Source organism: Clavelina lepadiformis, chromosome 7 (genome assembly GCF_947623445.1).
Source record: "Clavelina lepadiformis chromosome 7, kaClaLepa1.1, whole genome shotgun sequence".
In the NCBI taxonomy this organism is placed as follows: domain Eukaryota; kingdom Metazoa; phylum Chordata; class Ascidiacea; order Aplousobranchia; family Clavelinidae; genus Clavelina; species Clavelina lepadiformis.
Genome location: NC_135246.1, coordinates 15,142,991 through 15,156,120, shown reverse-complemented (window position 1 = coordinate 15,156,120; position 13,130 = coordinate 15,142,991). Strand labels below are relative to the sequence as shown.

At 34.8% G+C, this 13,130-nt stretch overlaps 1 protein-coding gene and 1 long non-coding RNA gene across 2 annotated transcripts; one reads left to right on the top strand and one right to left on the bottom strand.

The window, feature by feature from the left end:
* Window positions 1-987: 987 nt before the first annotated feature.
* LOC143464737 (uncharacterized) lies at window positions 988-3,953 on the bottom strand. The gene is made up of 3 exons (XR_013118534.1): window positions 3,821-3,953; window positions 2,808-2,973; window positions 988-1,722 (listed from the first exon to the last, which is right to left on the bottom strand). It is a non-coding gene; the product is annotated as an uncharacterized LOC143464737 (long non-coding RNA).
* On the top strand, window positions 2,949-12,766 carry LOC143464736 (nucleolysin TIAR-like). Its single transcript, XM_076962686.1, has 12 exons — window positions 2,949-7,184; window positions 7,261-7,360; window positions 7,531-7,629; window positions 7,725-7,776; window positions 7,857-7,944; window positions 8,082-8,157; window positions 8,324-8,435; window positions 8,931-9,105; window positions 9,308-9,449; window positions 9,609-9,715; window positions 10,221-10,586; window positions 10,670-12,766. Exons 1-12 carry the CDS (start codon window positions 7,144-7,146, stop codon window positions 10,791-10,793), a joined length of 1,482 nt encoding a protein of 493 aa, XP_076818801.1. The 5' UTR covers window positions 2,949-7,143; the 3' UTR covers window positions 10,794-12,766.
* Window positions 12,767-13,130: the final 364 nt, after the last annotated feature.

Below are 13,130 nucleotides of genomic sequence, written 5' to 3'. Positions count from 1 at the left end.
TTGTTTGGAATCCATTGTTTTTCCTTGCAATTTGAAAACGAATGATCGAGGAAGAACTTTCTACCCGTGCTATGGACCAGTTCTAGGAAGTCTCAATTCTTCGCTTTGGGACTTGAACGTTGCAGATCGTTTGCGAAGTTCAGAGTTCACAGTTCTTAGATCGCAATGCTAAACACGTCGTTTTTGTTTTAAACTGTGTTTAGTGAAACTCTATACTTCTTTACTAATTAAATAATGTTTACTCTCCCGTACAACGTACAGTAATTGGTTGTAAGCTTTACATTTCCAGAGTTACATTCAGTTTGTATCAATTTCGCTTATAGAGTTCGACAATGTAGCCTTTTGTTGTTCACAAAGCGTTTGTTTACGTCCTTGCTTGGCGTTATCATCGCGGAACTGTGACTTTGGAACTATGTTTCGAGTGAGGTTATAATATGTAGAGGCGAATGACAACCAGCGAATAAGTTTGCCACGTGGCCGACAACGTTGCATGTGCTGTCAAGCTGCTAATAAATAAGATAAGGTTTGATTTTGCGGTTATGATTAAATAACTCTTTCCATGACAAACCAAAATCGTACATACTACGTACAGGCTACGCAGCTATCAACGAATGATGGCGAAAATTTAGCCATCCCTAAGCAAATTTCCAAAAAAGTCTTGGAAATACGATGACGATAATTCTAAAGCAATAGGCCTACTGCATAGGACTTCAAGATAAGAGAATATCGTCGAAATTTGTGATGATTTCAAATTCAAGTGTTGTTTTCATCCCATTGTTTGTTCATTGGTAAAATCCTTTTGGCATTGCCACAAATCTTAATCTTATTGTTTGCGCCCCGCTGACCTGTTATAGCATTTGTAATGAAATGGTTGTTTATCGTTCCTTAACCTGTAAGGGCGACCAAATCACTACAACGTTTGTCTGTTGAATTGTTTAATGTCCTCGATGTAAATGAGCCTCAAGGTCGTTGTCTGCTTTTCTTAATCTTAGAATTAATTGTACACCTCGACAACTGTATATTCTGATTATATTGAAGCTTCTTTGAACGAATACATCAAGATAAAACATTGTGACAGCAACAGCATAAAGACATGTTGCGGCGTTGAACGTAATAGCAAGAAAGAATGAATAACTCACGTAATATAGGCATGCACAATTGTTATGTCACGTTTCATGAAAGCGGTTTCCGTAAACAAGTATTCTATGCGGCATTCGATTTGCAAGCTATTTTATAATATAATCACACATTCATTGCGATAAGACGTTTTTCTCTGTCAATTTCACACCCAATGTGATATCTGTCTGGCCAGGTAATTAATGATACATGTTCTAGAATGCTTTCAAGCTGTGGTAAGTTTTAATTTACAAGATTGAATTGTATGAAGCTTAACCATTTTGTCAGAAATTGCGGATTAGTGGCCAGAATTGAAGTTCGAAGAAGACCATTGCCGATTAGAACAATTGATCCCCTCCATGAAGTGTGACAAAGCTACCGGTAGGCTACATCAACTTAAGCATTTGAGACAGAAAAGTCTAGAAAAATTGCAAATATTGAAATGCAAACAGATAGTAGGCTATCACTGTGTGGTTCTGCGATTTTGTTTCTCATGTACGGCTGTCACCATATCCATGTCGTTCCAGGATGCAAGTTTGTTTCATTGTTTCTTTATAACTTCCTAAATATTTTGTCCACTTCGTTTTCTTAAACGATGTTATGGACCTGGTGAACAGTTACAAATTCGTACAACATGATATAAGAAAAAACATCATATAAAAAATGTGACAATCGGAACTTGCACAAACACTATTGCTCGGTAAGCGGGGTTCGAGCGATGAGGAATTATCGCCGGATCTAAGTTGTGCAAAGACCTTCCTCAATCCGAGGATAAAGATTATCTTTTCATACCGTACCATTATTAATGACAATGAAGCTGGCGTGGCGGGCAACATTAGAATTAGATTAATCTATGGAAAGTCTTGTGTGAACCGCAATTTAAAATCTACCTTAGATGTTGGGATTAGCCCATTTGGGAAGCATCGAGTAACCTAAATGGAAATGAAAACACTGCAGTAGAGCTAAAATGGATGTAGATGTTTTAATGCAAGCGTTTCGAATAGGCTACTAGTTGATTAAATAATTATTAACGGCTAACTAACGCATTTTATCGATACCAAAAGATCAAGACTAACTAAACGATGCGATTGCCAGCTGCCCATATAGCAATAGGCGAAGGGGAAAAGCGTGAACAGAGTGAGTAGAGCTGATTGTGAAAAGCATGGTATGAAGACGTTGAGATGTGAATATGGTCCTACTAAACAGTAACGGAAATACGGTATTATATTAGGTTACATAGCAATTGTGTAATGAAAAAATCTGATACACAATAAATTGTTTGAAATAATCCCTTGATTGAAAGGAGAAAAGGAAGAAAAAGTTATTACTGTGCCGACCAATGTGTATTAGTTCCTGTTAATTTGAGATACAAGATACTCAAATTTTCTTTCCCAGTGTATTTTTACTGTAAACTGAAGGGATAAATTGCCTTTCACAAATCACAGCGGTTGATGCGTGACCAGTTGATTACTTTCCACCACCAAGTTTTTGATAACAGCATGTGGTAATAATAGACATCACGTTAACAATTTTTAAAATATAGCTTTTGGTATCATTTTTTATTATTAATTATATTTAAAAGTATATAAAAATTTTTGGTAGATTGTGCGTAATTATTGTTTGTAGTATTTAGTTAAATTTGCTTGTTTAGTTACGAGAATCTGTAAAAAAACAACTGATCCAAGAATTACCCATAATTCCTTTAGCGCCACATGCGTCGCTCCGCCCCACGAGAACTTGCTGAAAGTTGAAGACGCGAAGTTGTGCAAGAGCTGCAAGTCCGGTTTGGTAGATGATCATGCTCGGTCCGGTTGCCGTCTTGGCAACTGTCCACATGTGTGAAAGATTCAGCAATGACTGTGAGAATAAGAATAGAAACGGATAAGTAAATACAGGTTAAAATTATCCTACCGGTATCTTCAAATTTAATTGCCAGTTTGCTGGCGATAAGTTCAACATGCGATATGCAAAGACAGACAGACATGCTTTTAACTGAATTTGGGAAAGATGAACCACTTGGCGTTATTGTTTTTTGTTATTACCAATTACTGATATAGATGTGGTAGTTTATTAAACGATTTGGTTAAAGTCAGTTTTTGAACTCATTTATAATAAACAAACAAAAAAACTGTTTGTTTAAACGCCGATTTATAATAAATGAATAAAGAATTGAGGTTTCAGTGTATGCCATCACACCAAAATTTGCGTCTTTGCATGCACGATTTTTTTTGTCAAAACTGGACTTTCCAGTTGGGCTCGTAGTGATGTGCCATATAGGAAAGTTTACTTAGTGCCTGGGCCATAGTGGAAAGCGTGGCCCCTGCAAGCAAGAGGTTCACGGTTATCAATGTACACATCGAATTTTTTTATCTTTACACCAGTTTATAATAGATAAACAAAAAAAACTGGTCCCTTGAATGCCATTTTGTAATAAATAAACAAAGAATTGAAACTTAAGGGTACGCCATCATGCCAAAATTTGCAGTTTTTTGGTATCTATTATATCTGTTTTACAGGCAAACACTAATGATTAATACAGTATTTCCACGAAACAATACATGTTGTAATAGCAACAGTTATGTAATTGAGGCCAGGTGGTCTATAAATTAATTATCTAATTAAATTTCAAGTTTTGTGACTTACTAATTAAACCATAAAAACAACAACCAGTGATAACTTTTCTGTTTCATTTGCAGTCAAGTACCTGAACATCTCTGGCACAGAACTTGGATGAGAGCAGTTTCTTAATTTCTTTTAGGAATTAGGATTATCAGTTATCTACGGTAATCATGATATTTTGTGTTCGTTGATAAAATAAACTATAAGTGAAATGTTTTTTGCATAGCTGTTGTATAAAACTTAGGCAAATACTTCTGGTGAAACCATCACCATATTATTGTCTAAGAAGTGATCATTGCACCAAAAGTAATTCAAGAACTGAGTTGTTAACAATAGACATTTAGTTAAAGAGAAACCGCAGACAATAACTTTAGTTTATTTTTTTTGTGAATAAATCAGTTTAGGTTTATATGAGTATTTCTGTTTACTTGGTCAATAAGTTCGCATGTATAAAAAATGGTTGTGAAATATAGTGAAAATTTTATCTATTTTTCTATAATTTGGGGGGCCAAGCTCAAAATACCACATAGCCATGATACCACTGCTGTTGTATATATATTTCATTTAGTCCAATGTTTTAGTATTATTGTTGTTAATTAGTTCAGAAGATAATTTTAACCTTTTTCTGCTTTATGATGCAATAGTTTTAAGGGAGTTAAATTGAATTTTGTTTGTTTTCATAACATTCACTTCTCCAGTTATGATCCTGGTCTGCAGTAATGCAGAATTTTTATTTATTTTTGCATCAAGTCCTTGCTTTCCTTTTTTCATGTCCTTCTCGTAAGATGTAGTTTGATTGTCCATCGTTATCTATTTGATCTGTTTGTTATCTAATATATCTGCAACTGCTTGGCATTTTTGGTTGTGATACATAATTTTTTGTCCCAAGCTTATGGTGTATTATCGCGTACCAACACCAGGAATGATCATATACATTTTTAGAATGTTGGTTTGCTAAAACTCGGTATGTCTATCGGTATAGTTCATTCCATGCAAAATGTTGCTGATTTCTTCAAAAATTAAGCAACATTTCCCGGCCAAGATTGCGCATTTCAATTATTATAATATATCAGTATGTAAGATTATTTATAAATTATAAATTTTGGTAACCATAATATCAAGATACACCATTCATGATACAGCATTAATTTTTGAATAAATAGGTCTGTGACTAATTGCTTCCTACAGAAGTGGAGATAAAAAATTGTAACAACCTCTATCGCACATATATAAATTTAATGAATTTAACCAGCTAACTTTATTGTTGTCTTTCACAGCAGGTACTTTGTAGACACAAGTGTAAAAGTAGGTCAGGTTTCAAACTTTATTGTTATACTGGGGTACAAAGTCATAAACAAGTTTAAAGCATTTCCACTGTGATGCTGCATCATGTAGGCTTACTTCATTAAGTCATGATCATGAATCATAATGTTACGAAAAATATTTTGCAAACTGTATGGTATCTACTATAATAATATTGCTATCTTCTAGAATCAGGTAAAATCTAGATGTGAAGTGAAATGTTTCCTGTAGAAAGAGATATATACAAAGTAATGTAAGCTGGTTCTCAAAGTAATGTAATAAACACCACGGCTACAAAAAATATTTTTTTATGCTATCTTTTCATGTCTATTTGCTATAGTTCTATCATTTCTTCATTTCGGTTATTATGCAATTTTGAATATACAGTCAACTCCGCTTAATTCGGACACTTTGGTTCCGCTCACTTTTGGCCGAATTAAGCGGAGAAACGGCTTTGTCCGAATTAAGCGGAAATCAATTGTTCGTTTCATGGTCATGCGTAAAGGCAGGCAATGCATTTAAAATACTGTACTGTTGCGTAATAAATGAATTGCAGCTGCGCTATACTGCAGTAATTGGCACTGATCACGTAAAACGTCTTCGTTTACTTTAGTGAGCAATTTCACTTTTTCTGCTAAACTTTACTGTACCATTCTGTTCTACAAGATGGACGCAATTGTACCGAAGTAAAAGCAACTATGAAGCTGGCACAGCCTTATATGAGTTCATTGTCGATTGTTACTGCATCGATCGTGAGGGTCGTCATTGTTTCACCATAATCACTCATAATGCAATTGCATCTTGTGTTAAAACGAACGAAGTACTGTTTATTGCGTCATAACTAGGGCCATTTTTATTTTGACCTAAAAAAAAATTTTTTTGACTTTATTTTTATCAAATTTTGACTTTATTTTGACCTAACGAAATTGCTTATTTGTAGAGGCCACAGTTCTTCCTCCAGTTACCCAAACATAATATTTTGTCGATTTCAGACCCAAACGTAATATTTTGTCGAAAAGTCAAGGTGTTTTATGGATTATAAAAAGTGCGTCGTGTTTTTTGGCGATAGATTTAGGTAGCTTGTGTTATTTTGTCCTTGTGAAAAGGGCACTTTGCCTCGATTTTCTCCGCATGGTAAATTCTAATAAACAGCAAATTAAACAGGGAATGCTTGTTGTTGCTCCAATCCAGCTTGATGGCCTTTACTTTTCCTGTGGCTTTCAACAAAATACTTTTTATCGCACTTCACTATAACCTCGCAAAAATTGCACCTTAAATCACCCCCGGGAGTTGCATTAAATTCATCAGAAAAATCTCGACAAATCTGTCTAACTTTTGCTGAAGACGATTTGGCTTGCTTAGGCATTTTTGTATTACAGAATGTCAGTAGGCTATTCCTAAAATCCAAACTGTTGTTCTTCGAAAATACCACGTTTATGAAGAGGAAGTGTTTTATAAGAATTATTTAAATACGTAACAATGAATAAACAATGGACAATTTGCGATAAAAGCTACTGCTGATCCAAGTGGGCATTGTGACTTATTTCCTGCTTTTATGTGTTAATATGGTTTAATTGTGTCGCAGTTCCTGATTTACAATGCTTCCACGAGGATTTTTACAAGAATTACTCTCAAGAAACACAAAAACTTTGTAAAAAGCCATATTTTGACTTTATTGAAAATTTTGACTTTATTGTAAATTTTGACTTTATTTTGACCTATAAACTTCTTAGAAACAATCCCCTAGGTGCTGAAAACAACTTTATTCTTTGATTCGTGGTCAGACGAGGTCCTTAAAAATTTTTGACTTTATTGACTTTTGCGGGCCCTAGTCATAACCTAACGATAGGAATTGTGAACCTGTGTCCAAATTAAGTGGAGAATTGTCCGAATTAACGGGAGTTTTTTACGTTCAATTTTTACTTTTGTTCCGTTCCCGAGCATTTTGGCCGAATAAAGCGGTTGTCCGGGTTATCCGGTGTCCGAATTAAGCGGATTCGACTGTATGTATGTAACAATATTGTGCAAACTCAAAAATGTTTTTCTTGCAGATTATTTGTATTTTATCTTTCTATCTTTCTCGTTTATTACTAATTATAACTATATATGATGAATCTTAATGATGAAGAAGCATATCCCAAGACTCTGTAAGTACAAACTGTCCTTGTCGAATTTGTTGAAATTAAAAGTTTGTTGCATCAAGTCAAATCAAAAATTTTTTAGATATGTGGGTAACTTGGATCCCAATGTCTCGGAATCCCTTATTTTGGAATTGTTTAATGTCATTGGTCCTTGTAAGAGCTGCAAGATGATAGCACCAGATGTAAGTTATTTTAGACATTTGTTTGTTTAATATCTTACAAAAACTCATAAACACAATTCATAACGTAGTCATAAACATAACAAAACATGCATAAAAGCCTATAGAGAAAGAGTTGATTGTGAAGTTATACCTTGTGTTGTTGGCATAGTAATGTTTCTTTTATTTTGTAGATACCTGGCGGGGACCCCTACTGCTTTGTTGAGTTCTTTGACCATGCTTTGGCCCTCGCTGCTCATGGAGCTATGAATGGTCGCAAGATTCTTGGAAAGGTAATAGACTTGCAAATAAATGATCACTGCCGCCCGGCACACCGCATTGCTGGTGTGTATTTGAATTTCTTCTCTTATGCTTCATTATTTTAAAGGAAATCAGAGTGAACTGGGCTACCAGACCATCAGCTAAAAAGGACACCAGCAGTAAGTTGTGTTAGGTTTTGCGATAACCTCTTTCAAAAGGTTTGTAGTTGATATGCTGATGGCATAACCTTTCTGTTCAGATCATCATCATATTTTTGTTGGAGACCTCTCTCCAGAAACAACATCTGAAGATCTGAAGAACTACTTTAGTAAAGTGGGAAAAGTTTCGTAAGTCGGTGTTTAAAAGTTTATAGAATTTTTGGAACATAACTCTATCAATCGATTTCAATATATATACAAACTTTTACTAAACAAGATAAAAGAGATTCAGAGAAATTATTTTTATTCCTTTGTGAATTTTGCAGTGATGCTCGTGTTATGAGAGATGCAACTACTAATAAATCCAAGGGTTATGGTTTTGTTTCATTCATTAACTACCAGGTGAAGCAGTATTTTTAGGAAGCACGGTTTGTTGCACTTCCATGCACTTTCTTAGAAGCTAATAATCAATTACTAATTTGCCAAAACAATTCTGATAAAACATCAATTCAGAAGTACTGAGATGTGTTGTTTTATGTATAATTTATGTGGTTTTTATGTTTTTTAGGATGCACAAGACATTGTGGAGAAGAAAACTATCATACAGGAGGCATTGCATGGTAGACAAGTGAGATGCAATTGGGCTGCTCGAAAAATGGGGCCAACGGCTGGTCGAACATGTAACATATATTCTAGATGTATTTGTAGTCAATAAAATAAATATTTCCATTTAATCCTTAGCTACTTAGCTTAATAGTGCAGTAGAAACTGTTTATTATAACCATGGGTAATATTACCATTGACCAGTTGTGTTTGATGATCATAGTTTGTGTGGTTCCAAACTCTCCATGTACAAATATCCGTTTGTATGACCAAATTTCAGATATTATATCCATTCGTTTCTTTAAACCCATTGCATTTGACGCTTATGTATGTACTGTTCAATTTCAAGTGTGTCCCTCTTAAAACCGTACTTTCCCTTGTCTACATTTTTATTTTATAGTGGCTTTGGCTATTGTGTCCATTTGAATGTTACAACTGAAATGGTCCGCTCTCAAGGTGGTTGTTTGAGCACCTTCCACTGTATATTGATTGAATTCATTTAGTTGAAATTGCATCAAAAAATGTTTTGTTAATTATGATTAGTGCCAATGATGTTTATCTTGTTTTCAAAGTTCAAAAGTTGGATTATACCACGGTTGTCAACCAGTCCAGCCCAAACAATTGCACTGTCTATCTTGGTGGTTGTATGTCTGGCTTGACTGAGCACTTGATGCGAGAAACTTTTGCTGGCTTTGGAAATATTTTAGAGATTCGCGTTTTTCCAGACAAAGGCTATTCTTTTATAAGGTAACTTCAAAGTTCAAACGGCTTGTTGTTATCTTAAATGCTATAATGGGAGCAAGAGCGTTTATAACACATTTCAAAACTTCTCGTAACTAGCAAATGTTTCAGAACTTTTGCTACCATTACCTAGAATAGTAAACAAGTTTCGCATTATGTTTACAATATTTTGTCTTAGTACAAACGTCATTTTTCCCATCCCGTACAGATTTGACACTCACAATGATGCTGCCCAAGCCATCACAGCAAAACATGGATCTCAGCTTGAAGGTTACACTATAAAATGCTCGTGGGGAAAGGAAGGAGCAGGAATGCCGGGGGTAACAATGGGTACAGGATACACCAATGGGGTAAGTCCTAATTCCTTTCTGTTTTTCAAGTTGTGCAAATTATGTGCCACAGCATTAAACTATTAGAAATAGTTAGATAGGCTTCACATGTATTATAACTCTTTGGTGTTACTGTATGAGAATATATGATGCTAATTATATTTGATTGTGAAATTTAAGATGTCGCAACCTTCTATGGACAGCATGCAGATGACACAATGGTCACCTGCTGGAACTGATATGTGGGGTCAGCAGAACCAGCAATACAACCAGTGGACTGCTTGGAGGCAAGTATATTTTTGTTTCTTCCATTTATCTGTTTCTTGATGTAATTATTCATCAGCCATGTAGTCTATTGATTGAGTGGCAGGCTGACCACCAAAAGGTTGTCGGTTTGACGTTCATCGGGACCACTTAATGCAAATCTTCATCAGCAGACTTAAGGTCCTGCACAAGCAGGTTTAAGTCCGCATATGAAGAAATGTTTCTAGTGTTGTGCGTAACTGAAGATAGTTTTGAAACCTACATAAGCATGCAGTTGAGCTACAGTTTTAAACATTTTATATAAATTGTTGGTATATTTCCTTACAAAATAATGTTAACTAACTTCTTAATTATCTGTAGTTCATGATAACATACTTGAAATACTTGCTGTATGTCTTTGGTGTAACCCTGAAAAAGCAGGGTTGTTACGTTTCAACGTTTTTGTCAATGGTTGCAATGTTTTTTTGCATTGACTTTGGCATTTCTTACAACTGACATTTATGATTTATGTTTCAATTGCTGCAACAGAAATCCTGCCCAACAGCAGCAGCAACAGCCTCAACAACAGCAACAGCAACAACAGCAGCAAAGTTCATGGAATACATGGGCACCCAACCAGCAAAACAACACTTGGGCACCCAATCAGCCAAACAACACTTGGGCGCCCAATTCAATGACAACCAATAGTACATGGGCACCAAATAACACCAGCCAGCCTTCCATGCAGCAGAATTCTTCGTGGGGCTGGCCAAGTATGGGACAGCAGGGGCAACAGCAGCAGCAACAGGGGCAGCAACAACAACCACAACAACCACAGCAACAAGCAGCAGATGGGTGGGGCAATAGCAACATACAGCAACAGCAAGCAAATGGTGACGGAATGTGGAACAACTGGTAAGTTTGTGATAAACATGTGCAATTGTGCATGTGTGAAATCATTCCCCTCTCTTGAATTAAGAATTTAATGTTATTGTTAGGACATCACAAGGTCTTGGAAACTTGACTCAACAAAATGATAGCCACAACACTAACACTTCCATGGGCTCTGGCGATCCCGGAATGAATTCATCTAGTTTGCCTACAAACGGCTTTCCTATGTAGTTTGTCTTTTTCTCTTACATTTTGTAGTCACATTGCAATACTGATTGTGGGAACAGTTTAGTTTAGTTTTCAATTAAATACTTTGTAAAATAATGGCGATATTTGACTCAAGGTGAAAACATTGTTTAAAATTCACAGCACTGCGGGTTAACTTTCCTAGTTACGTTTGCTGGCTGTTGTCATGAAGTTGCAGTCTTCACTATAACATTTGTTGAAATTGAAAGTATCGTCATATTTGCTATTTTTTGTGTCTGCATTTGTGTATGCAAATTACTATTATCCATTTTGTACAATAATACATTTAATTTCACTTACTGCTTTTGCTAACTGCTTTGAACGTTGAAATCTACATTGGCTTTGAGCTTTCACTATGTCTTTGCTTAATTTAGGTATTTTTAGTGTTTGTTTGATTGAGAGTGTATTATCAAGTGATAAATGCTTACAGTTACGAGAAATGTTTTGGGAAACTTTGCAAAAGGTATTGCAATTGTGACTACATTAAACTTTTCACCTGTTTGATTTTAGCTGAAACTATTTTTTCAAGTCGGTTTATTCTTTAATTTTGTTGATGGTTTTGTCCCGTTTGGCAAAGAGAACGGTGCTATAAGTGAAACTAAAGAATTAGTGTCATGACATTTGTTCTTAGGCACAGTATACGTACATTGTACAATCATGTAATTGTGTTAAGTGGCTTTATTATTTGCCGTTAGTTTTGACTTGTAATTTAGCAAAGGATTACTTATTATTACGTTTAATGCTGCCATGTCTCGCGCATAAACTCAATTTAACTTGATATTCTGTATTCAGTTGTTTTACAAAAATTTTATGAACATCACATGCCCATCCATTCAAAGTTTTATGCTGCTTCAAATCTCATCATTTTTAACATTTTCTATATCGGTGTATTGAACGTTGAATTTCCTAAGCTTTTTTCATGTTACTAGTTCTTGCATTGTTAATTATGTCGGTTTGTTAAATGATGATTGGTTATTCAATATTTGAGAATATTTGCTGTTTTGGATGCTTCTGCAAAATGCCACTTTCTTGTTGTTATTTTGTTTCTACTTCAAAAGGCCAAGTTTTAAAATTTTTTCATAATTATTTATTCGTTTTAAATATTTCACACTGTAAGTTTAAACTTTGGTTTTTCTCTATTTTTTGTCAGGTTTCATGCAATATTTTCTTTCTTTCTAAATTTTCACAGTTTTTTTTGTTTCTGGTTTATAGTTAAACATTTTTCCTTATTTCTTGACCCTGGTTAGTAGCTCAAGTTGCATACCAATGTCGTAAAAACGTAGGATCGTCATAATTGCTTAGTACCCTGCCAATTAACAGATAGTGGCTGTTTTACATAATCCAAAAACAACGTTTAATTTCAGAAGCTTTTCGCAGTGATGGCAAAGTGACTATGAGTTTGAGTTAACAACATGGAATTGTTATTTATCTTGACACCAACATCACATTTGCTTATGAAGTTTATTTTAATATTCAATTCTGTACAACGTTACTTGCACATGTGCCTTTGCAGATCCGCTATACTTTAAAGCAAGAAGCCCAATGTTATGCGGTGTCTCGGTCAATTTTAGGGGGCATAATGTCACAAGCATTATTCACTTCTTTATTATTCTCTTATTTCTCCTACTGCCCGTTTGATGTATCAATAGTGTGAATATTTGCTGCGAGACGGCTGATGATCACAGATTGTTGTTGTGTAACTGCATGTTGTAAATTTTGAATACATTGTAAATACCTGTAAAAATATGGCTATTAAGAAAAAAGTACGGAAAAAAACTTGTCCAAAATTGGTTATTAATCAAGCTTTGTTATTTTGTTTTTCCTTAGTACTTCGTTTGTTTTGTTTTAAATTTGTTTATCGTTTGTTTTGTGTGGTAGTTTTTGGAGTCAAAATTGCTCAATGAATTATGTTAAAAGGTTTCCACTTTGTTTGCTTAAAATAAAACAAGATTTGGTGATATCTGATTGCATTTACATACAATTTACCATAGGACAGAATTTTTTTCATAAAAAATCAGTTGACATCTTCATTTTTACCAAAAAAATAATTTCAACCCAGTTGCAAATTTCAAGCTAAACAAGTTCAGGTTTTTTTTTATAGTATTTATGCCTACAAGTAAACACTTCTATGAACTATCAAACTCTTAGTATGTCTGCGTTTTGCTCAACCAAATTTGCTTTTTAGTGTGTTGGCGTTTTTAGACATAAAACATGGTGTTACGCTTTTTTCATTGTAACATGACCCATACATAACACCATACTGGTTACTGATTCATTTTAAATTCTGGCGGCGCGTTGTATTTGGGGCTTTAGGCTCTATTT